We start from the raw sequence: 25162 nt of genomic DNA, 5'->3' as shown, positions 1-25162 counted from the left end.
ACCGCGAGGAAGATTTACTTAACTGATGAAGAAGAAGAATGCTAATGCAAATGAACACGGTTCGTCTACCGGCCCGAACGGCGTAAAGGTGTGAAGAGAGTTGAGTTGAGGTGAACCGTTCAAAGCGACGAACCTGTAAATCAGGAAAGCGGATGGAAAAATACTCAAAGTAGTTCCACTGCACGGTATTCCTTTATTACGAAAGGTAACTGGATGGAGATGGCAGGTGTGAATTATGCGGGGATCATCAGCGCCGTGAGAGAGATATCTCTCGAGTCAGAGTTTATGACCGGGACCACACTTCCTGAACAATTCGAGCGCCAGTAAGGAGGACCACCTTCGAGATCATATTCACAACGGGGTTGAGCATGAATTGATGTATGATTTCACCGGTGTTGGGCTGGCCGCAATTGCGACGGTAATTGAGACTTTAAACGGCATCATTTGCCGGCTGGTTAGCTGTAAGGAAATTCTTTGTTCAGCTGGATATTGATGGGTGCCGATCGTATTGACTGATAATGATCTTGAACTGAGCTCTAATCCCAGGTAATCTCCGGGATTACACTCTTTCCAATCAGCTAGCTTCGAACCTGCAGTCAATTAGTTCAAACAATAATCGTCCAATAAAACTGTCACCATCGATCAACGACTCCGCAGCAAAATCACATCGATCACCACCAGTCAACGGGTAGGTCGTATGTAGAAAAAAAATGTGCGCATTCCATCGCGGATTATGACAGCCGAAGGGGAACAACAACCTTCCTTTTTCGGACGAGACACGCGAGCACGAGAACGGTAATCCTACTGCACGTGTAACTGGCCAGCCGTAAATCGGAGAATGTAGATCATGGAAATCCTTCAAACGAGAGCGCTCCCGTCTGTTTAAGGGCCACTCACCCGGAACCGTTCACCGCCAAATGCATTATCAGCGGGCTCCTCGGAGCTGACCAAGATCGCAAGAGAGTCCGATTTGCATCCCTTGGCATATCCCAATCAGTGAATGTTAGTTATGCGGAGCGATTAAATGTCGGCTGGAGGTTTAAAGGACCTTGTCATCTTGTACTATGGTTCAATGGGACTTCTTGCGAGACGGTACCTATACCTTCTCTTTTAATTTGGACGAAACATGTGCTAAGGATTTCAAAGTTAAAAAAAAACTGTGATTGTACTTTGGAGCACTTGGCTCAAGTTTTTAAAGTTTTTAAAGTTCTTAAAATATTTAAGTTTTTAAAGTTTTTAATGTTTTTAAAGTTTTTAAAGTTTTTAAAGTTTTTAAAGTTTTTAAAGTTTTTAAAGTTTTTAAAGTTTTTAAAGTTTTTAAAGTTTTTAAAGTTTTTAAAGTTTTTAAAGTTTTTAAAGTTTTTAAAGTTTTTAAAGTTTTTAAAGTTTTTAAAGTTTTTAAAGTTTTTAAAGTTTTTAAAGTTTTTAAAGTTTTTAAAGTTTTTAAAGTTTTTAAAGTTTTTAAAGTTTTTAAAGTTTTTAAAGTTTTTAAAGTTTTTAAAGTTTTTAAAGTTTTTAAAGTTTTTAAAGTTTTTAAAGTTTTTAAAGTTTTTAAAGTTTTTAAAGTTTTTAAAGTTTTTAAAGTTTTTAAAGTTTTTAAAGTTTTTAAAGTTTTTAAAGTTTTTAAAGTTTTTAAAGTTTTTAAAGTTTTTAAAGTTTTTAAAGTTTTTAAAGTTTTTAAAGTTTTTAAAGTTTTTAAAGTTTTTAAAGTTTTTAAAGTTTTTAAAGTTTTTAAAGTTTTTAAAGTTTTTAAAGTTTTTAAAGTTTTTAAAGTTTTTAAAGTTTTTAAAGTTTTTAAAGTTTTTAAAGTTTTTAAAGTTTTTAAAGTTTTTAAAGTTTTTTAAGTTTTTAAAGTTTTTAAAGTTTTTAAAGTTTTTAAAGTTTTTAAAGTTTTTAAAGTTTTTAAAGTTTTTAAAGTTTTTAAAGTTTTTAAAGTTTTTAAAGTTTTTAAAGTTTTTAAATTTTTTAAAGTTTTTAAAGTTTTTAAAGTTTTTAAAGTTTTTAAAGTTTTAAAAGTTTTAAAAGTTTTAAAAGTTTTAAAAATTTTTAAAGTTTTTAAAGTTTTTAAAGTTTTTAAAGTTTTTAAAGTTTTTAAAGTTTTTAAAGTTTTTAAAGTTTTTAAAGTTTTTAAAGTTTTTAAAGTTTTTAAAGTTTTTAAAGTTTTTAAAGTTTTTAAAGTTTTTAAAGTTTTTAAAGTTTTTAAAGTTTTTAAAGTTTTTAAAGTTTTTAAAGTTTTTAAAGTTTTTAAAGTTTTTAAAGTTTTTAAAGTTTTTAAAGTTTTTAAAATTTTTAAAGTTTTTAAAGTTTTTAAAGTTTTTAAAGTTTTTAAAGTTTGAATGTTTTTAAAGTTTTTAAAGTTTTTAAAGTTTTTAAAGTTTTTAAAGTTTTTAAAGTTTTTAAAGTTTTTAAAGTTTTTAAAGTTTTTAAAGTTTTTAAAGTTTTTAAAGTTTTTAAAGTTTTTAAAGTTTTTAAAGTTTTTAAAGTTTTTAAAGTTTTTAAAGTTTTTAAAGTTTTTAAGAAGTCTGGCGTGATGAAATATCCATCGAGAATCATCTACTTTGGAAATTCGATCGGGGTTTACATGTTTCTACCACCGAGTTTTGCAAGTTGATATTTTGTTTGACTTACCTAGTTTGGTCAAGTTACAGTGTGATGAGGCATCCGCCGAATATTTTCGAAATACTTTTTACATAACTTTCTAATCAAAAAATTATGCTGCTTCCGGTACGACGAGGTAAGTGGTGATCTGAGTTAGGTTAACAACGATTTTTTTTTTCAATTCTTTGGGCGTCACTAAAATAAGACTCTCATGCGTTCTATTTTCATAGAGGCACCATTCCGAAGCACTCAAGTCCGGTCATAAATTTGCGCATTATTTAATTCGCCACGATTCGGTCATTATCACCTTGAGATTAGCAGTTTGCTTTGCTAATTTCACGAAATTCTTTTTCGAGCCATATGCACTAATTAATTCGTTAGGAGGTGGTTGAAAATTGCGAGATAGTGTCCGGCTTAAATCATCACTAGAAATAATAGGTTGAGCATTGTCTACATCACAACAAATGTGAGCAAAAGTAAACAAGTCGTGGTGGCGTCTGCGAGAAATTATTTCTAGCAATTAGCGACAGACACATAAATTCCAGCGACCAGAAATGTCTGCAGAACCAGCTGCTGGTGAATTGGCTGACGCCAAGCGTTTTAGCGTTGGTTTGAGAAAGTTTGCTGATCGAATTCGATTTGGTTTCCACCGGAATTTGGGATGCTGTATGCAATTATTGAGAGGTATACTCAAAACATAAAGATTTTTTAATAGTTATATGAGAAAGATTCGAGAGCTCTTTGCTCTTAATTGAGTGCTGCAAATTTGTGTGAGCATAGTTTAAAAATAAAATAATATTTTTTTTTGTAGGTGACCTAATTAGTAAAATTTCTTAGATCAACAACCTTCAATTAGTCATAATTCACTCAATTTAAACTGTCACTCTTAATCTCAAATTTGAACTGCTTCAATGTTATGAACCTGCAACTGACTGATAACGACATCCTCTCCGCGATAACAGAACTTCGCGAAAAAAGTAAAATTAAATTGTATTGCCATTTTCTAGCCAGCTATCTTCCCCCGGCCCAGCCGGTTCGATTCTGTTCTGCCTTACATAAGGACCTCGCTCGAGCCGGCTGTGAACCGGTTTGCGGCTGTTGAACTCCCCTTGTTTTTGTGGACCAAGATTACACACGGCGTACACACTATCTGGTACCCCATAACGCTAGAAGAAGTAGAATTGAACTTTGCTTTTATTGTTAAGGGTTCCGCCAGGATGAGTATTTTGTATTTACGACCTTGTTTACGGCGAAAACGATGACCATGACAGAATCCCGTATCTCCAGACGGACTGTCGAAAAAAAATATCTCTGTTTACCAAATAAGTTGTAGTACTCGCCGGATTCAACGAGCATCAATTACCAATCCGAGACGGTTCGGGCTGGAAACTATCGCATTGACATTAGGATCAACAAACAAGCTTAAATTGTAGATTGTCGTGAGTTTCACATGTGCGGAACTAAACCTCAAACGAATGCACCATTCATCAACTGTCAAAAAAGCGCCACTGTGGTGAGTAGCAGAACTAGTTCAATCTTTGCACGATATTCTTCAAACTGGATGTCTTCTTGTCTCTGGCGCAGCTTTGTTCCACGTTGTCTGCAGAATAGATTCCACCAGCTGATAGTTTAACCTTTTTGACGCCATTGTAAAAATCGATTAAACAGGGAATGTTTATAAACTCGGTGCACACTTCGTTGAGTAGTGTTTACATAATACACCATGTGACTAGGTTAGATGGTGCATTCGTTTGAGCGTTCCCAATTGATTTAGGATTAATTTGCAATCGTTTCCTAATTTCTTGGTTACTCAAACCGTTTAGTCATCGTCACAAAAATGTAACTTATCACTTGAGGAAGTCGCACAAAAGTCCCAGACAATGTTCAAAGTCTGCAACTTAAAGGGAACTCACCACTTTGTAGTAAGCAGACTCGTTATCAGTATGAAGTTTCGCGCAATCGCGCAATTCCGATCACGTTTGCCGGCCCCGACTTCCACTTGGTACGTTTTGGGACGAGGGTTGCGATGAAGTCGTCATAATTTATCACAGATAAAGAGTGGCTTATAGTGTGGATCATCCCAAAGGTTCGCGGAGGGACAGCGCACGATAAGCGTGAAATCGCCGCCGCACGAGGTTGTTTTATAAGAAGAACTAAAAGTGAACGGATGTTCACGATTTGTTGATGCTGGTTATGCTCGGACTCGTAGTTGATAGAGAAAGGTGATTACGTACATGGAAGACTTGCGTCAACTACAGGCTCGTTGATAGTGGTGCTGCACTCGGTCCTGATGGCAGGTTTTTGAATTATGCACGAGATGATTTGCATATCGGAAACATTGTAGTTATGAGATAAAATCAAATGGCGATGCTTTCAAATCAAGTAGGGGGAGAGGGGGTAATATGCACCCCCTAAGGGAAAGCCTTGATTTCTCAACCATTACAGCATTACTGTGGAAGAATTTTGTTCGATGTTTTAAAACAACTATTATTCTTCGTCATCCATGTGAAAAAAGTCTTAAAAAACCTCAAAATTGTTCGAAAATATCAAATTTCTAAAATCATTTTTGATTCATTTCAAACAACCATTCGGGGCAATATGCACCGCAACATTGGGGCAAACGCACTACAACAACGGGGCAAAATTCACCACAACATGGGGCAAAATGCACCGGGTAAAAGCAGTTTCCACTAGTCACCACTAGATGACGTCGCTGTTTTTACAAAGGAGCTTCAAAGCGGTTTTTGGACTCATCTATCTACAGAATAATGAAGATTATGGCAAAAAATATATACCTCAACACTTACAATATCAATAAATGCTTTTTATATTGTCCAAAAATCATAATGATAGTTCAATAAAAATTTGAAAACACAACATTTTGAAGTTTTGCAAATAACTTAAGCTGTTTTTATACAACGATGCTCAAACTTTTCCAGCATGGTTTGGCAATGTTAAGCTTCCAATTTCTATGATTTTTTCCCCGGAAAATTCTTCCAAATACTGAGAAAAGCAGGGGTACATTTTGCCCCGGGGGTGCGTATTACCCCCTCTCCCCCTACATGTTATGACTTAGACAATTTTTAAAGCTTACATTTTTTTTTTTTATATTGAAGAAATGAAATATTTAAATGAAAATCAGCTGTTTTAAGGCCCTTGCAATTATTTTACAAAGTTTATGTAGCCCCTCCTCCCCTTTCAAATTAGGCCCCTTTCAATTTAGGCCTGAAGAAAAGGAAAAAATATTTTTTTTCAGAATTCTTCAAAATTTTTGTAAAAATGGAATTTTACACACTGAGATTATTGTACCGAATTTGGTAAAGTTTACCGAATTTTCAACTGCTAAACAGATCGGTAAACTAAAAATTACGGAATTCGGTAAAAACTAACCGAAATTCGGCAATGAAGTTCATTATTGTTCATCGGACAACCGAAATTCGGTAATATTTTGTTCATTTTGACAGATGGTTTGCCGATCTAAACATTACCGATTTTTCATCTACCGAATTCGTTAAAAAAATTAAGTGTGTAATTAACTGAAATAAAATCTTAAATGAATTTTTCTGCATTGATAATTCTATTAAGCATGTCATGCTCATTATATTCAGCATGTTAGAGATCGTAAGTTTTTATAAATAAAATTCCAATATACAGCCCCGCAAAAACTTTTTTCCCGCATTTTAAAACACTTTTTTTATTCAAATTTTTAAACCATTAAATCCATTTTCATACCTTATTTTTTATCCCTTCCCCTTCCTCTGATATTTGTCAGAGTCGAGGGACATAAACTTCAAAAAATATTTGCAAAGGCCTAATGAATAAAAAAAATACATGTAAAGATATTTATAATGAATTTTAAATTTATAGCAATATTTTTTGAAAGAGCAATAATATATGTTGTTTTTAAAACTTTTGAAATCATTTTAATTTTTTCATATATTTTTAAACTTTTACAACACTTAACAAAGAAAAACTTTAAATTATTTAATATATTTACCTATGATCAATACTAGAGTAACTTTTTATAACGAACTTAATAGAGGTTATGGATTCCATTTGCAGACAGGACCATTGCAGAATAAACATGTAAAAAAGACGTTACATTAAATGGAAATAAACTCATTAACTCTGGTGTTGTTTTTTTCATTTATCTTAAGCGTTTTATATGCATTTAATTTGTTTAGTTTAAGTTTTATTTAGTTAATTCCAGGCTCTCCATCTCCAACGATTATGTTTTGCCTATTTGCTATGGTTTATGATTTTCTAGTCACTTTATTGATTTATTTTAGTGTTTTTCACCATTAACTTTTAAGTCACAGCAAACTATGTCAAAGCAAGATTGGAGACAAAACCAAAATTGCTGCATCCTTTTTTTGAATTAAAAAATTGGGTCATGAGATATTTTTTTGCTGAACATTGGCAAAGACACATGAAACAAGTAAAATAATCAAACCCAAAATTTTCTTAAAATAATATGCTCTTTGAAAATTCGTTAAGAAATGATTTTTTTTTAGAATTTTTAGCTCGAATCCCGCCTAGAGGCGAGGTTAATTTGCATTAAATACTATAAGGTTTCTTGTCTTATTTTGAAGGGAATTTTCTAATATTATAGGATTTTTTGATGCTCGTCTGCCGCAGCTTCAAAAATTTTGGGTTTAAGCTTTTCTTATAACTCAAGAAATCTTTTGCTTCAAAAGTGCGAAAAAAAAAACAATTTATAATTATTTTAATATCTTTTTTATGTTATGTAAATTTATAATCATTTGTAAACAATGCGACCAGGTTCATATCAATTCAACTGCACTTTTTTCAGATACTTTTGTGCACAGCAACCAAGGAAGCTGTTATCTTCTTATTCCAAAATTGTTGAACTTATGAACCCAATCCTCCAATAATGTGAGTATGAAAATTGACCTATTTTGTTGTAAACGTTTATAGAAATAGTAGCTTAGGGTATGAATAAAAAATTATTTCGATAGTTCCCGTAGTTTTGAAGATACTAAAATGTATGTAACAAAAATCTGGGGGCAAAAGTTCTGGTTGATGTGCACCGTTAACCCTGAATTGTACGTTTGAAAAACTCATTTTAGAAGGTTCGCTCTCATGCTTTTGGTTTATTTCCTCGAAGAAAGTGGAAATTAGGAAACGTTTGCAAATTAACCAGGGATGGAATAATCGCAAAAGAATCAATTTCGCTTGCGAACTTTCTAAACCCGCGAAAGAAAGAGGATGCAAATCACACAAAAGAAAATCGCTCTCGAAATTCTCCAAGAAAATCAATCTGCTGATGATTTTTTTGTGAATTTCCTTGACAGCACCACTTAACAATATTTATTTCACTTTGTTTACACACATTGCTCACCTACAAAATGTGACAGGTCATTTTTCGAGTGTGACGTTGCCCTTGCAAGTGTAGTAGTGAAATAGATGTTCCACCGAATAATCAAGATGATGATTTTTTAGATTCTTTTTACCCATCTTTCGTGCGCGTGAGAGGAGAGCCATGCTCCTTTCGGATTTTTTTCTCTTGATGAACTTCTAGAGATTTTCTTTTGATGATGATTATTCCATCGCTGGAAACAACTCTTTTAAATAGGTACACCAACTCTCCAACATTGCACCATTTTTTGGAAATCCAAATTTCCATTTAGTTTTACGATCTGTGACGGACAGCTGTGCATTAGAAGATCCATTAAAGATTTCGTTAGAATGAACTGCTGCTGTTCGCATGAATGTCCTATTTACATTTAAGAGCGAGTTTTTCACCAATGTGTAACAGGTCGTATTTAGGTGCTCCGATTTGGATGAAACTTTCAGGGTTTGTTTGTCTATACATGAGATGAACTCATGCCAAATATGAGCCCTCTACGACAAAGGGAAGTGGGGTAAAACAGGCTTTGAAGTTTGAGGTCCAAAAAACATAAAAAATCTTAAAATTGCTCGCGTCTGCGTACAACTTCATCAATTTTAACACTCTTAGATGCATTCGAAAGGTCTTTTGAAGCACTTCAAAATGAGCCATAGACATCCAGGATTTGTTTAACTTTTTCTCATAGCTTTTGCAAATTACTGTTAAAAATTGATTTTTTTAAAACCTTAATATCTTTTTGCAACAGCCTCCAACACCCATACTCCCATAGGTCAAAAGTTAGGGAATTTCATGGACTATAAGCCTACGGTAATAACTTTTTGGCCAATCGCAGTTTTTCTCATAGTTTTTCGATTTTTCTGTATCAAACATTTTACAACGTTAGTTTTTGCCCTGAAGGCTTCCATAGCGGCACTTTTTAGTCTCATTGTTGTCATATTCGGAATCCTCGGAAAATTTCACGTAAGTTAGAAGTATTGGAGTTGTAAATTTGATTGAAAAAAAATGCCATTTAGAATGAATTAAAATATTTTTTAACAATTTGTTGAATTGGGGGTAAAACAGGTTTTCGCCTACTTGATACAGCATTTGACGTATTGATCACAGGGTAAATAAGATCTATTTCTTTTTTCAAAAATGTTTTATTTAATTATTTTTTAAATCAAATTTACAACTCCAATACTTCTAACTTACGTGAAATTTTCCGAGGATTCCGAATATGACAAAAATGAGACCAAAAAGTGCCGCTATGGAAGCCTACAGGGCAAAAACTAACGTTGTAAAATGTTTGATACAGAAAAATCGAAAAACTATGAGAAAAACTGCGATTGGCCAAAAAGTTATTACCGTAGGCTTATAGTCCATGAAATTCCCTAACTTTTGACCTATGGGAGTATGGGTGTTGGAGGCTGTTGCAAAAAGATATTAAGGTTTTAAAAAAATCCATTTTAACAGTAATTTGCAAAAGCTATGAGAAAAAGTTAAACAAATCCTGGATGTCTATGGCTCATTTTGAAGTGCTTCAAAAGACCTTTCGAATGCATCTAAGAGAGTTGGAATTGATGAAGTTTTACTGAAATGCGAGCAATTTTAAGATTTTTTATGTTTTTTGGACCTCAAACTTCAAAGCCTGTTTTACCCCACTTCCCTTTGTCGTAGAGGGCTCATATTTGGCATGAGTTCATCTCATGTATAGACAAACAAACCCTGAAAGTTTCATCCAAATCGGAGCACCTCGATACGACCTCTAGAACAAACCGAGCAATATTTACAAAAACTGCCTCTTAAATCAAATTTGAGCCCCTTCCTTTTAGATATCTTATTTAGAAGCTTTAATTGGACGACAAAGTGTTGATGTGCCAACCTTAGGTGCCCGATGGAATTACAAAATTCCAGTTTTTCGTGAATTCCTTACACTAACTTTATAGGGGAACAGCATCTAATTCCAGCGTGCCTCTAATGTTGGCAGGTCAGAACTTTGACATTCAATTAAAGCTAATTAAAAGCGTTTTCAACTGAAATCGAGTGATAAAAAGCTCAATAAGAAGTGAGCAAACAAGCTTCTATCAAAAGTTTTGCAAAATTAGTTGTTTTAATAGTGAAAATCAGCAAATTGGATGGAGTTAGGAGCGAGTGCTTAACCTCCTATGTGAGTCAACATGGCTTGCGTTTTGCTTAGTTTCATTCTATTTCGAGCAAATTTCGTTCCATCCACTCAAACTAACACGAAAAGTTTGATTTTGTTTAAGAAAGCGATCAGAAACAGTATTTTTTGAATGCCAGTCGTTTCACACAAAAAAAACAGCTTGGAGGATGGGAAGACCAGCAAACCACATACGCGGATAGAAATCCTGTAAGTTAATCCTGTAACTCTCTGCTATCAAATTTGTAAGCATCGAAATGTTTTCAAAATCGACAACATTTTTCCGATTCTGAACAACAATATTGTCGATTTTGAAAACATTTGCATCGAAATCGAAAAAAATGTTAACGATTTTGGAAACATTCGACAACAGAGAGTTATTGGATTATCGTACAGGATTTCTATCCGTGGAGTATCAAACTTTATTTTCAGAATTGACAATAAGCCAATAAGGCAAACTGATTTCAAACAATTGTTCTTGAATCAAATATTTGAGTGCCCTAAAAGTTATTTTTGCTAAGAGTCGAATTTCTTAGAATCAATCTACCTCATTCCGATCCTCCATTGAGTCACTCGGTAGAGTAAACAAAGCGTCCATACTATCGCTTTGTCATCCCCCCTCAATCGGGCTATCAGCTCAGCTTCTTTGCTGATCCTTGACGTGGAAAGTGCGTTCAGTATCAGCTGCAGAGAGTCAGTTGCCAAGTCACGCGTCTTTCACATGCTGAGAAGGGTTGTTTGCTAGTTGCCGGTGTCCGCTCTGTGTGTGCACACTTTTGCTCGCTATCTCAACGCTTGCAGGCGTGGGTGTACTTACCGTTCGCCAATTAGATAAGACACTGTCAGCTGGAAGGTGACAAATGATGCACCCCGAGTGGCGGGAATTAGGACATCGACTTCACTTGCTTTTTTTTATTACTAGAAATTTCAGCTTTCCAAACCTGTTTTAACTTTTTTTTTGCACTTCTCGGCGAAGATAACGCCGCCCACCTTATCACTTGTCACGTTTGCAAATTTTTCCACTTCTGGAATCTTCTCAATTGGGGCTTTTTGGAAGCTTCTATTTATGGCACTTGATACTATTCACTTGATAACCGCAATACGCCCAATTAATTCCCAAAACCACCAACTGAACCGTAACTGTACCACCCCGAAGACTCACGGAACTCAAGAACCGCCTTGAACGCGACCGTCTCGTACAGCTTTCACCGAACGATTGAAACCGGCGGCCAGGGCCAGCTTTGGCTCGGCGAGGTCCAACTCCACAGCGGCTTATCAGTAGCAGTACCGACTACGACCAACGCTGAGAGACCACTTGGTGGTGGTTGAAACGTGCCCGGGACAGCTGATAGCAGTCTTTGTTGAACTGTAACGCATCAGACTTGGCTGGGCACTACTATGTTGAAGGAAGTGATACTAACTAGCACAAGTCGGAATCACTGTGAGGGATTTTTTTCTGCGGAGCAACTGAGTGGTTGATCAGTTTGATAGTTTTGACTAAAGTCTACTAATGAATCACATTGTTTCTTTAAACTCATCAACTAGGTATTACTCTCAAATAGTCTCACAACAGTTTTTCAAGACGCTCAAACGGTGTTATCAGCCGGCAAAATGATGCTTAATTTGGACATATGCAGGGAACAAACCAACCACAACTAGAAAGAAGTAGAACCTCCTAACAAGATGCGAGGCAATGGCCCAATAGGGGGTGATAAGATTTGCGTATTTGAGGCATAGTAAAAAAGCGCGCACGTCCTTGGACAACCTTTGCTCGGTTAGGTCTTATCGAAGGTGATGGTGATCACGATGAAGAAGAATGGTAGACATTATGGTACTATGATAAGATGGTTAGTGAGTTTAATTTGCAAGGTAGACAACTCCTGACTTAAAAAATGACCCATTCATTTAACCCTTGGATATAAAAACTCGGCAAAAATCATTTTTTTTTAAAGAATTTTGAATCTACTGAAAGCATTGGAAAGGAGAACCTAATTTTTAGATCTTGAGTAGATAATTTTAATTGCTTTATGTGAACTTGCAAAAGTTTAAAAAAATAGTGTCCGTTTTTTACTAATACCCTCTACTTTTTATGTTTTTCAAATAAAAAATATCGTTTTTGAGCAATTTTCTAGTATTTCGCATTTTTTTTCGAGATTATCATATGAGCAATTCTCTACCAAAACCGGAAATGGATTTTATTTGTATTTTTTGATTTGGCTCAAACTTTGTGGGGGCCTTCCCTATGACCAAAGAAGCCATTTTGCATCATTAGTTTGTCCATATAAATTTCCATACAAATTTGGCAGCTGTTCATACAAAAATGGTACGTAAATATTCGAAAATCTGTAACTTTTGAAGGAATTTTTTGATCAATTTGGTGTCTTCGGCAAAGTTATAGGTATTGTTGAGGACTATTTAGAAAAAAATAGGTACACGGAAAAAAAAATTTCCCGATTTTTTTATTAACTTTTTTTTCACAAAAACTCAAATTCCCAAAATACGTATTTTTTGATTTTCGAGATTTTTTGATATGTTTTAGGGGACAAAAATCCGCAACTTTTGAGCTATAGAGAAACATGGTCAAAAAATCTGCCGCCGAGTTATGATTTTTTTTGAAAAACTGGTGATTTTTGGAAAAAATCGAAATTTCATACATACAATTTTTTTGACCTCATTTTTTTATGCAAAATTGAATTTGCAATCGAAAATTACTTTACAGATTTTTTGATAAAGGGCCCCGTTTTCAAGATATAGCCACCGAAAGTTTGATTTCAGCGAAATATTTGCAGTTTTGCGATTTTTAAAAATAGTGACCATGAGTGACCATTTCTAAAAATATTTTTTTTGAAAAGTTCAGAAAATTTGCTATAAAATTGTCTAAGAGACATTGAAGATTGGACCTCTGGTTGTTGAGATACAGCGGCTTAAAGAAAAAGAAACACGAAAATTGAAGTTTTCTAAGTCTCACCCAAACAGCCCACCATTTTCTAATGACGATATCTCAGCAATTAATGGTTCAATTTTCAATGTTAATACATGAAACATTCGTGAAATTTTCCGATCTCTTCGAAAAAAATATTTTGAAAAAAATTAAATCAAGTCTAACATTTTAAATGGGCATAATATTCAATGTTTGGCCCTTTTAAAATGTTAGTCTTGATTTAATTTTTTTCAAAATATTTTTTTCGAAAAGATCGGAAAATTTCACGAATGTTTCATGTATCAACATTGAAAATTGAACCATTAATTGCTGAGATATCGTCATTAGAAAATGGTGGGCTGTTTGGGTGAGACTTAGAAAACTTCAATTTTCGTGTTTCTTTTTCTTTAAGCCGCTGTATCTCAACAACCAGAGGTCCAATCTTCAATGTCTCTTAGACAATTTTATAGCAAATTTTCTGAACTTTTCAAAAAAAATATTTTCAGAAATGGTCACTCATGGTCACTATTTTTAAAAATCGAAAAACTGCAAATATTTCGCTGAAATCAAACTTTCGGTGGCTATAACTTGAAAACGGGGCCCTTTATCAAAAAATCTGTAAAGTAATTTTCGATTGCAAATTCAATTTTGCATAAAAAAATGAGGTCAAAAAAATTTTATGTATGAAATTTATATTTTTCCAAAAATTACCAGTTTTTCAAAAAATCATAACTCGGCGGCAGATTTTTTGACCATGTTTCTCTATAGCTCAAAAGTTGCGGATTTTTGTCCTCTAAAACATATCAAAAAATCTCGAAAATCAAAAAATACGTATTTTGGGAATTTGAGTTTTTGTGAAAAAAAAGTTAATAAAAAAATCGGGAAATTTTTTTTTCCGTGTACCTATTTTTTTCTAAATAGTCCTTAACAATACCTACAACTTTGCCGAAGACACCAAATTGATCAAAAAATTCCTTCAAAAGTTACGGATTTTCGAATATTTACGTACCATTTTTGTATGAACAGCTGCCAAATTTGTATGGAAATTTATATGGACAAACTAATGATGCAAAATGGCTTCTTTGGTCATGGGGAAGGCCCCCACAAAGTTTGAGCCAAATAAAAAAATACAAAAAATAAAAATGGTCGAAATCGGCCGGTTTTGTAGAGAATTGCTCATATATTTATTTTTTTGATTTGGATAATACTTTCTCTTATCCATTTTGTATTATTGGTTTAGTCACCATTCAAATTTGGAGGCACAAAGCTTATTTATTTCACTTTTTATTACAAATACTCGATATTGTCAAACTCTACCTCAATCGATTTCTTCATTCATTGATATGTTTCAGTGGACAATAAATGCCAGCTTTTTAAGTACCATAAACCGGGGTGACTTTGATAGGATTTCAATTTGTTTTTGGAATATTTATCAACTGATAAGGTTTTTCTTAAGATTATTATTTTTTAAACATGTACTGGGGTGGGCCACACAAAGTCCATGCATTATTTGGAAAAAAAGTTTTTTCTATAGTATTAAGAAAAATAGTTACGTTAAAAATTCTAAGTTTAAATTCCGGGGTAATTTTGATAGTCATAGTGTTTCATGTTAAAATCATATTTAAGATGTTCAAACTTTATTTTTACGTTAAATGTACCATTACCAAAGTAGTTGATACAGTTTTTAAGAAAAAAAAGCAATGTTTATATTAAGTTTACTAAGTTAATAACCCTTTAACAAAATACATATAAATTTTAGGTAAAATTGTTAAAAAGTAGGAATTTTGCTTGAAATTTGTTAAAACAAGTTTTTTTTATAAAATTATCGATTTATATTGCATTTTATACTGAATTTGAAGCACAAATCACAAGTTTTCACATTTTACATGAAATTTGTTCAACTGAAATTGCTTATAAATTTGGAGATTTTTTTTTAATTGTGTTTCAAAAACACATATTACTTATTATTTACAAACTTAATTTTTCTTCTCCCGATAGAAAATTGTCCAAGGAATCCGAAAATGCATTCCGTTTACCGATTCAAACTCATGTTCATTGAGAAAATTATGACACTTTGAGAAGTTTAAAATAATTACTTTAATCAACATTTTCTTAACTGTAGTTAACTAACTTTTTAAACTATTCAAAATTTTATGAAAAGTTCTTTTTGAGATACTTTGAAAACTTCTCTACCACGGTCAGTATGATTCTAAACCATTCCGTAAGTATTTTAATTGCACTCTTCATTTTTCGGAAAAATCGCGAACCTATCAAAGTCACCCCGGCTATCAAAGCCACCCCGTTTTACGGTACATGACAGACAAATTCATTTCGACAAAGCTATGAATTATGAAAATAAAAGATATTTGAAAAATTATGGAAAAACATTCGCTTTAAAACGTTTGGAATAAAAATAAATTTGAAATCGAAAAGAACTTTAGCGAAATTTAAAAAAAAATCTACCGTTTAAATGTTACAATTTTCAGAACAATAAAAAAATCAAAATTAAAAAAAAATAGATGGCAAATTACAAAAATCAGTTTTTCCAGTAAGTCCTTATTTTCCAATCGACGTTATCTTGAAAACTAATGATCCGATTCCTAATTAAATCAATGAAACATACGTGAAAAAAATTGATTTTAAAATAAATAATACTTTCAAAATTTATGTATCACAACTTACAGTTCAAAAGGGTAAAAAATACGTTACGTAATCCATTTTGAAATGACAGTCATGAATTTTAAATAATGAAAATGTAGTTTTCAAGGAAATGAGAAAATGTTATGTTTTGCCACTAAAAATCGAATAAATAGTTTCTAAATTACCATCGAGTACAAAATGAACCCTCATTAAATATAGAATAGCACTTTAAAATATTTTTTTCTTTTTTTTTTCCAAATTTCCATTTTTAAGCAAGATTATACCTCAAGAACCAAAGATTGAATCAGCAATTTAAAAAAATAAAAAAATGAGATTTTTCTCAGTAATTTGAAAACATTTTCATCAAAGGTTGACGATTATGTATATTTTTTTCGGGAGAATTTAACTTAGAAATGGTTTTTACTCGAAAATATTATCAAAACATAATTAGAGGTTTTTTTCGATCAAAAATTAATTATTACATTGAAATAACAAGCAATGAATATTTTCGAACAAGCTCGAATTTAGTAAAATTATTTTCAACGTTTGAAAATGCAGTCTTAAATATTTTCAGATGATTGCACGTCGAGTTTATTGAAATTGGATGTTTTTTTTTGAAAACTTTGTTTTTACCCTTAATTTTAAGGGACGGACATCAGGGTAACAACATAAACTTTGAAAAATATCTGCAACGGCTTAAGTTGTAAAAGAGTAATATTCCTAAGAATCAGGATATTTTTCAGAAAACATTTTTTTTTGTATTTTTATATTTTGATGAAACATTGTGTATACTTTTTTGATGACCATAGAAGTCATTTTGCATCAGCAGTTTGTCCATACAAGTTTTAATACATTTTGGCAGATGTCTGTGCAAGAAGTCTATTAGAATATTAAAAAACTGTATCTTGAAATGGATTTTCTGATCAATTTGGTGTCTTCGGCAAAGTTGTAGTAATGCTTAGGACTTCTCAAAACAAAATGATTACACTACAAAAAAATTACCTGATTTTTTATTCAACTTTTCACACACTTTTGAAAAATCTCATTAATTGGATATATTTAAGATGACGAAAAATGCCAACTTATGAGCTAAGGCACAGGTTGGTCAAAGTTCATTTGGCAGTGTTGCCAATTTTTCTAAAAATATCATAATTTTTGAAAAATATGGAAATTGGAAAAATGGTTCAATTTTTAGATGTGAAATCAAATTTACAATCGAAAATTACTTTACAGAAATTCGATACCGTGTACCGTTTTCGATTTATATCCACCAAACATGTTTTTTTATTGTTGATAAATATCAATGAATTGCTAAAAAGTGAATGATCTTTTTTTCTCTTCTGACGCTGTGGTGCTATCTTGTCGCACGTCGTTTTTTGACGTTCCGAGAAAAAAAAAACGTTTTAATGTTTGATCTTGAATAAATAAAAACCAAAGCGCACGATGTTATCAATAACAAACACGGTTTTGTTTGGTTAACCATTCTGTGAATTTTCCCTAAGTTTGGTTGAATTTGGTTGCCGGAGTCCAGAGTTATACAAATTATTTGTAAAAGCAAATGTTTACGGTAGTCGGGAATGTACGTGTGTCAAACGCGTTCTGATCTGAAATCCCTTTGGCCAGTTGTCGCACTTACATCAATTTTTAGGCTGTGTCAAGATAGCACGACAAGATTGAAACTTGTTTCATATGAAGAGTGATAACAATGCACGGAGTTTTATTTCAGTTTTTAATGAATATCTAAGGATTAAAATATCGAACAATATCGAACTGAGAATTACAACTGCCACCAATCCATTGAAAAGAACACAATTCCATTTCCAACGATTCTCTTTCAGGAAAAAATTCCACCCATCTCTTATCTGCCATTGCATCGCCTATTTGACTAGACAGGCTGACAAGTGCATCTCCCAACGCACATTATCTTCCCTGCGAATCTAACCTCTACGCGTCGCTGGGTCACCAGTTCTCTGGCGGTGTTGCCACTTGCGCTCTACACGGCAAGTGCAGTTTCGAATAAAGAAAGTGCACTCTTCTCTGAAGTGCGTTCGTCAGCTCAGCTGGTTCGGTCTAGATTGGATCGGTTTCTTATCGTGTGCTGGGAGGAAAATAGTCCCGCTGGAGTTCAGTCCGGTTTGCTGAGAAGACACTTGGGCTTTTTACAAACCGTCAGTGGCGTCCACACCATACGCGCTGGTTATCAGCGGAATCTACGTGAATTGCTTACTGTCTAGCTGGAGCAGTCCTTATACCTTTCTAGTAGAACCCGCTTATTTACTGTCTGCGATTGCAAAGCGTGACTGATTTGTGATAGTGCGGGTTTTCAATTTACCTCAAACAAGTAAAACATTGTTTCAAGTTGGATTTTTCTGTCTGCTTCTCATTTATTCACAAAATATACACTCTGTCTCACTAGAAAGCTACGGTCGGTCCGAAACCTGAGGTCATCCCAGGTATTCCGGGTTATTGTTTTCCTGTTGCTTCGATTACTGATTTGCCTCCTCGGCCAGATCGCTCGCTTTGAAGTGATTCACAATGTTGACGGTCCAGTCCGAATCGACGCCCTTGGTGAACTCCTTGATGAACCGATAGTTGCAGATGCAGATCTTGTCCCGGAACTCGGGCATTACGCTGGAATAGTGGAAGAACATTTTGGTTTATGGTATTACTCAACTTTCATTGTAAAATTTAGTTGTCGAATTAAAAATTTATTTTCGCAAAAATCCAGATGTCCGATAAATGGCCAGAAATCGTATCCAAAGCAGCCTAAAACATTGAAGATCTAGCAACCCTGTCTCATGCAATGACCACTTAACCCTTTCAAGCCTGATGGGTCATATATGACGGGTCCGGTGGTTTAGTGGTTAGCGTGGTAGCCTCTTACCCCAGCAGGCCTGGGTTCAATCCCAGACGAACCCGGTGGCGTTTTTCGAGACGAGATTTGCCTGATCACGCCTTCTATCGGATGGGGAAGTAAAATATCGGTCCATTTGCGTAAAAGAGGTTTTGGGTGACTCAACACACATAACCTTCGGACGTCTAGAAATGAGCAGAAACTTGCAACAGAGCCCACACAAGACCCGAGGGTCGTTAAAGTTGATTGCTTTGCTTTGGGTCATATATGACCCAAAAATGAAAATTTCCAAAACTAGCCTATAATTTTCGTTTGGACGTAAGAATCATTTTCCCATTATTAGATTAAAAAATATATTTTTGAAAATTCAGGCTCGAAAGGATTTAAGTGATGTTTATGTACTTTTTTGAAGCCGTATCTCACTTATCGGTATAAAAAACTCTGATCGGATCCATCATCCGACCCATCTTTGAAAAGGTGTTAAAAAGGCGTTTCAAACGAGCCCGACGTTCCGAGAAAAACTCGTTTTAATGTTTGACCTTGAATAAACCAAAACTAGAACACGCAATGTAAATAATAACAAACAGTTGAAACAGTTGTTTGCTTGAACATTCTGTGCATTGTCCTGAAATTTGGTTGAATTTGGTTGCCCGAGAGTTCCGAGTTATAATTTCAAATGTGTACGGTAGTCGGGCATGTACGTGTATCAAACGCGTTCTGACGTGAAATCCGTTTGACCAGTTGTCTAACTTACAGCAATTTTCATGGTGTGTCAAGATAGTAACAAAGATTCTTTCATATTTTTGGATATTTCTCGTGATTGAAATCGAATTTTGGGAATATCCCGAGCAGACGGAAATAACTTAAGAATATTTTGTTTTGATATTTGAAAATACTAGGCCAATAACATTTTATATTATTTATAACAAGATTTGTTATTCGTCGCTATGAATTAAATTTTTTGTTATTGGATTGTTATTGCAATAACAGACTTATAACATTTTAGTTATTTTTCGAACGAATCTTTGTTATTATGTTTTGTTAATTTAACAACTTGCATAACAAGGAATGTTATTCCAAAGTTGGCTTTCAACCAATATCAGACCAATAACAAATTTTTTTTATGATAATGTAAACTGTAATTCTTGAGTTTTTTTTTGAAAAGGTCCTATAAGCTATTGTCTTTCATATGTTTATAGGACCTGTTAAAAAATACTATAGAATTAAACCCTTATGCAAAAATGGATTTTTCAAGATGATTCCATAACACTTTCTGTTATTTTAACAGTATTTGTTATTGAAATGTTATGAATTTTGTTATTACCGTCAGCCCGGGATCTGTGACGGTGAGGTGAGGCATTGTGAGCTGCACAAAATTGCGTTCTTAACATTCCAACGCCCAAGGCTCCAAAAAAGTTGGAACGGTAACTTCAACTCGCTGGTTTTCGGGCATAACTCACCCAATCAAGACGATTCTTTTTTCCAGTGATTTGTTAGGATGTCTAGATTATCCTAGAACTTTGCAGAACTCAATTTGATCAAATCTGTAATTTTTACGATCAAAAACATCGTTCCAACTTTTGTTTTCGCGTGTAAAAAAAATTCGCCAAAAATTCCGCGGAGGCAGTCTTTTTGAAAAAGTTGGAACGATGTTTTTGGTCGCAGAAATTAGGGATTTGTTCAAATCAAGTTCTGCCAAATTTTAGGATCATCTAAACATTCTTACAAATCCCTGGAAACAAGAATCGACCCGAATGGTTGAGCTATGCCCGAGAAACAGCGAGTTGAAGTTACCGTTCCAACTTTTTTGGGAGGCTTGGGCGTCCGTGTAAGTTGGACATGCGTTGGGCGTTCCAGTGTTAAGGGGTTACATACATGTAAATTGGCTAAAATGTCAGAGGTTGGTATGAGCAGACATTTCAACATATTTTAAAATCTGTTTTCAGGGTATGAAAATATACATTTTCAGCTATTAAAAATATAAATTTGAAGACATTTGAATGTACCATTGCCGAGATATAACTATTTTAATGGCAGTTTCAAAAAACGGGTGCCACTATATCTCAACACTGCATTGACCAAATCGGCTCAAAATTTTGGTGAAGACTCACTAAACGGGTCCTGTGTGCATGACGAAGGCCAATGCTCAAAAAGTTTATTTTTAAAAAAGAAAAAAATATTTTTCTATTTTTCATATAAAAAAGCAACAGTTTTTGATTTTTGTATTTTTTTTAAAACCTTAATTTCAAAACCGGGTTTTGTCATACACACGGGATTTGTCTTGAGAGTCCTCACTCCAAATTTCAGCCAATTTGGTCCATCCCATTTCGAGATGTCGTGGCACACGCAAATCAACTCGGTGTTTTGAGAAAAACGCTCACAAAGTTGTACGGTTCGCTTTGCGCATGGCAAAACTTTAAACCTAAAACGTCTTCGACTCACTTAAATCATGAAATATCTTTATGAAACTTTCAGGCATGATTGGAAATCATCTTTTGAAAGGTTTTAGTAAATAATTGGAAATATGATTTTTTGAGATTTTTTACATGTATGTAATCCCTTAACTCAATTTGGCCCAAAATGCACGTGCGACAAGATAGCACGACAGCGACGAAATGCTCTAAATTGATTTAGAAATTTCAAATTCAATATGGTGGCCAAAATTTCGGTATGATTTGATTATCCAATTCCTTAGAAACATAAAAAAAGTTTGGTTCATGATTCGGTTATCCGTAGTCCTATACAAACTTATGGTTAGTCGAACTTCGGATAATCGAAACATCGGATAATCTAGACTGAACTTCTAAAGAACAAAACACTCACCCAATATTCAACGGTATCTGGTCACCTCGCTCAATCATTCCCTTCAGTCCTTTGAGCACGTGGAACACCATGGTAATTTCGACAAACCTCTTCTGACTATCTTCATCCTCTTCGTCAAACATGACGCCGACCTAAAATCAAATCTGTTAGCTAATCAGCAGCAATAATTAGAACCCGTCAACCCCAAACCTGATAAGGAAAGGAAAAGTAAATATCCTCCTTGGCCACCATCAGGTCGTACCGTTGCGCAACAGACATCTTGCCGACGGCCGTCTTCAGGTCGTTCAGCGTTTGCCGTTCAACAAGGCCGTCCAAATTCTTAAGTTCTCCGCCGGCCAGCGACGCCGACACGACCTGCAGCGCTTGCTTGGCACCCTGGACAAAGTCCGGCAAGGTAAACTCCCGATCAAAGTACGGCCGGATGATGAAGTGCACCATGATCCAGTTCTTGACGGTCTTTATAACGGACGGCCATACGAGTTCTGGGAAGTCCATCAGCCGCGGCAGGCTGCGCGGTTTTCGTGGAGCCGCATCATGGTCCTCGCTTCCGGTGGAATAGTTTCTCCTAGCTAGAAACGAGGTTTGGCTCCCAGCGGGCAGAAGTCGCTGGAGCTGAACACTGCTGTTGGACTGCCGGAGGGCAGACGTTCCTGAGTTGGTTGAGGAAGGGCTGGACACGTAACGGGAAAAGTTGATTAAATTTTGAACGGAGCTGCGTTGACGGAGGAACATTGTAAATAAAATTGCGGAATCAAACGACGGTGAACGGGCGGCGTAACATAACAAACAACAATAACAAACCCCGGATCGAAGGGGGCTGACGTTTGGAATTAATGAATAAACGCCGGCCAGCCATGACGGATAGTAGGTGGGAAAATTGACAGTGTACTGCTTGGTAATTTGGCCTTGCGTGCAAGCTTGCATGCAAAGCTTTTACCCTGCAATGTTTCATTCGTTGCATTCCAGCTCTGATTGAAATTACAGTTGAAAACTTGTTGAAAACGTCCTAAGGAATCTGGTTATGTATCACCGAATAAGAAAAAAACGATTATTTCAGTTCGACGTTGTCGTGCTATCTTGTCGCATTTCGCTTTTTGACGTTAAAAAACGCATTTAATGTTTGATCATGAATAAAAAACAAATTGAGCACGCAATGTAAACAAAAACAAATAGATTTTGTTTAATTGACCATTCTGTGCATTGTCCTGAAGTTTGGTTGATGGAGTCTCGAGTTATTATTCGCGCACCACCAAACCGAAGTGCGCATCTCTTCTGTTGCGCGAAAAAATCTGTTGCGCCGTACAAAAAATGGAGTGGTTTGTCGTAAGCGTGTACATCAGCCTGTGGCGCAACAGGCTTTGACAGGTTGCGCTCGTATTTTGATTTTTGTCTGCCTTCACAATATTATTATAAATGTTTACGATAGTCGAGCTCGTACTAGTGTCAAACGCGTTCTGGGCTGAAATCCTTTTGACCGGTTGTCGCACTTACAGCAATTTTCAGGGTGTGTCAAAATAGCACGTCACGATCGAATCTTCTTCCATATGAAGAGTGACAACAATGCACGGTGTTTTTCGGTTTTTATGGAATACAAGCCTTACCCGACAAACTTCGTTCTGCCTTTTTTCGTTTGCTGACGTTTTTAACTTTTTTGCTTATTCAGCCTCCTGTGATCAACATTTGATTTTACGTAACTTTTCCCATACAATCTGCAGAATTTCCGGAATCGGTTCCAGAGTGGCCAAAGTTGTAACTTTTTGGCGTAAGAACCTTCCTTGGACTTATACGAACCCAACGCAACAAAGAGCACCTCGATCCGACGCTCCGTATTGAACTGATTCGCGTTCGAACAAAACCGTCGAAATTTTTTATATATGTAGAAGATATCAGGATTAAAATCGAATTTTGGGGATCTGTGAAGGTCAAAGGGTGAGGCATTGTTAGCTGCACAAAATGGCGTTCTCAACTCAATTTGGCCCAAAATGCATGTGCGACAAGTTAACACGATAACGAAGAGTTGACGATATTTATCAACATGTTTACAAATCCGTTTTGAATATACCTACTTGTCCAAAACTTCAAAAGCAAATAGTGCTGAAAAGTTCATTAAATCACTTATTTAAGACGTTTTGAAAGGTTTTACTTTTCGACACTGTTTTGTATTTTGAGTTAGCTGTCAATCTAAAACGTAGAAACTAAAGTATCACCGAAAAATATCATTCAATATAGTATAAGCACAATTCTGAAATAACTTTTCATAAGAACGCAAGAGCCGTTTGTAAACAAACCCGTATTAAATTGGTATTTACAAAAATTCTCGAAATTGTTTATCTACACGCCCTCCAAATCTAGAGTAACACGTGTAAGGGGCGATACGACATGGCTTTTATGATTTTTTTTTAATGTAGCTCCAGAAATGCTCTGGAGCGTATAAATAGTGGCTCTTGCGTCTTTTTGGAAACTTACTCGAGAAAAAACTTCAAACAAAAACATTAGCGAACCTGTTAAAATCCCACAATTCCTGAAGAACTAACCAACAGTAAATTTTCAGCTGCCTCAGTTCATCCCACGTGTCCCGTTTCGCCCCAGGTGGCGGTACTCGAGAGTGTTTTAGAGCAATTCCATGTCAAATATAGCCGATTCAGAGAAAAATGTCAAATGTCAATCAAGGGTTGACTTGAGTCATTTTTCTCTGTAATGGCAATAGGAAATCGGTTGTACCCGACCCTCTCCGATTTCAATGAAACTTTGTAGACTTATTATACTACGCTTATTAAGCGAGTTGCACTCAATAATGACATTTGAAAAAGCCGTAAGAGTTAAAAAAAAATTATTTCGTAATTTAAATATTGCTGTTACTCGAAGCTGTTGCATCGAATCATAAGGTGGTCAAAGAAAAACTTGTAGGAAATTGGACGAGCTTTCTGAAAAATACAATGAAAGAAAAAAACACGCAAATTTTATGAGATTTTTTGACTTTTAAGTTAAATTTATTGGTGAGCAAATTTTTGATTTTCGTTCAATTTTTTTGTGAAAATAACTAATATGAAATTAAAAGACTCACAAAAAATTTAAGATGAACCAATTCTTCTGTAAAAAATACTAAAATCATTCACTAAAACTGTTTTTTTTAATAGTGCTCTAAACATCAAAATTTTCAAAAAAGTGCCCAAAAATTCCTATTTTGGGCTGGAATTGCTCTTTAAAATTTTTAAATCAAGGATGTCGGACAAAATCACAGGGATGAAATATTGAGAATATGCGTTTAGAATGCTTACGGGAAATCAATCACTGAAATTTTACCTAAAATAGGGTGACAGAACTTGAATTTGATGATAAAAGTAAGAAGATATAAAATAACATAAATAAACGATTTTTTTTGATTTTTCAAATCTTTTTACTGATTGCATAATTCACCAAGAACCAAAAAAACAAAATTGTGTTTAAAAATTGTAAGGCTTCCAAAATACACAAAAACTTGATTTAACGTTAACTCTGGTACATTTATCCGTCAGTATTGCTTATAATATTAGAATTTATAAACAATGTTTTAAGTCTGTTTACAATCGTTGGATACAACGATAGTGTTTCAAAAAGCTTACTTTCAGTTTCTTTATTCAATTTATTGAATTTAAATTGAAAAAATATTCAAAACATGATGCACCCAAAAGCTTTATTTTTTTAGATACTGTAAACTGGGTTGACTTTGATAGCCCGGGGTGATATTGATAGAAATTTGATCAGGCCACTAATTTTGATACATATGTTTGCATATATGTTCGATAGTAAGTTATCCTTTAATGCTTTCATACTTAA

At 34.5% G+C, this 25162-nt stretch overlaps 2 protein-coding genes across 2 annotated transcripts in view; both read right to left on the bottom strand.

The window, feature by feature from the left end:
- LOC120420797 (nocturnin) overlaps window positions 1–11318 on the bottom strand; it is a 69436-nt gene extending 58118 nt beyond the window's left edge. Inside the window, exon 1 of the mRNA XM_039583914.2 lies at window positions 10927–11318. The gene's annotated coding sequence lies outside the window, so the exon portion shown is untranslated. The remainder of the gene's footprint in view (window positions 1–10926) is intronic.
- A 6710-nt stretch (window positions 11319–18028) lies between these two features.
- On the bottom strand, window positions 18029–22170 carry LOC120420825 (m-AAA protease-interacting protein 1, mitochondrial). Its single transcript, XM_039583947.2, has 3 exons — window positions 21536–22170; window positions 21347–21477; window positions 18029–18300 (listed from the first exon to the last, which is right to left on the bottom strand). The coding sequence occupies exons 1-3, from the start codon at window positions 22076–22078 to the stop codon at window positions 18156–18158; spliced, it is 819 nt and encodes a 272-aa protein (XP_039439881.1). The 5' UTR covers window positions 22079–22170; the 3' UTR covers window positions 18029–18155.
- Window positions 22171–25162: the final 2992 nt, after the last annotated feature.

Source organism: Culex pipiens, chromosome 2 (genome assembly GCF_016801865.2).
Source record: "Culex pipiens pallens isolate TS chromosome 2, TS_CPP_V2, whole genome shotgun sequence".
NCBI lineage: Eukaryota > Metazoa > Arthropoda > Insecta > Diptera > Culicidae > Culex > Culex pipiens.
This window is presented reverse-complemented; position numbering and strand designations above follow the sequence as displayed.

Coding starts and splice junctions, on each gene's coding strand:
- LOC120420825 (XM_039583947.2), bottom strand. CDS start 22,078: ATGTTCCTCCGTCAACGCAGCTCCGTTCAAAATTTAATCAACTTTTCC. Junction 21,478..21,535: donor ACTTTTCCTTTCCTTATCAG/GTTTGGGGTTGA, acceptor ATTTGATTTTAG/GTCGGCGTCATGTTTGACGA. Junction 18,301..21,346: donor CAGATACCGTTGAATATTGG/GTGAGTGTTTTG, acceptor CCACTATTCCAG/CGTAATGCCCGAGTTCCGGG.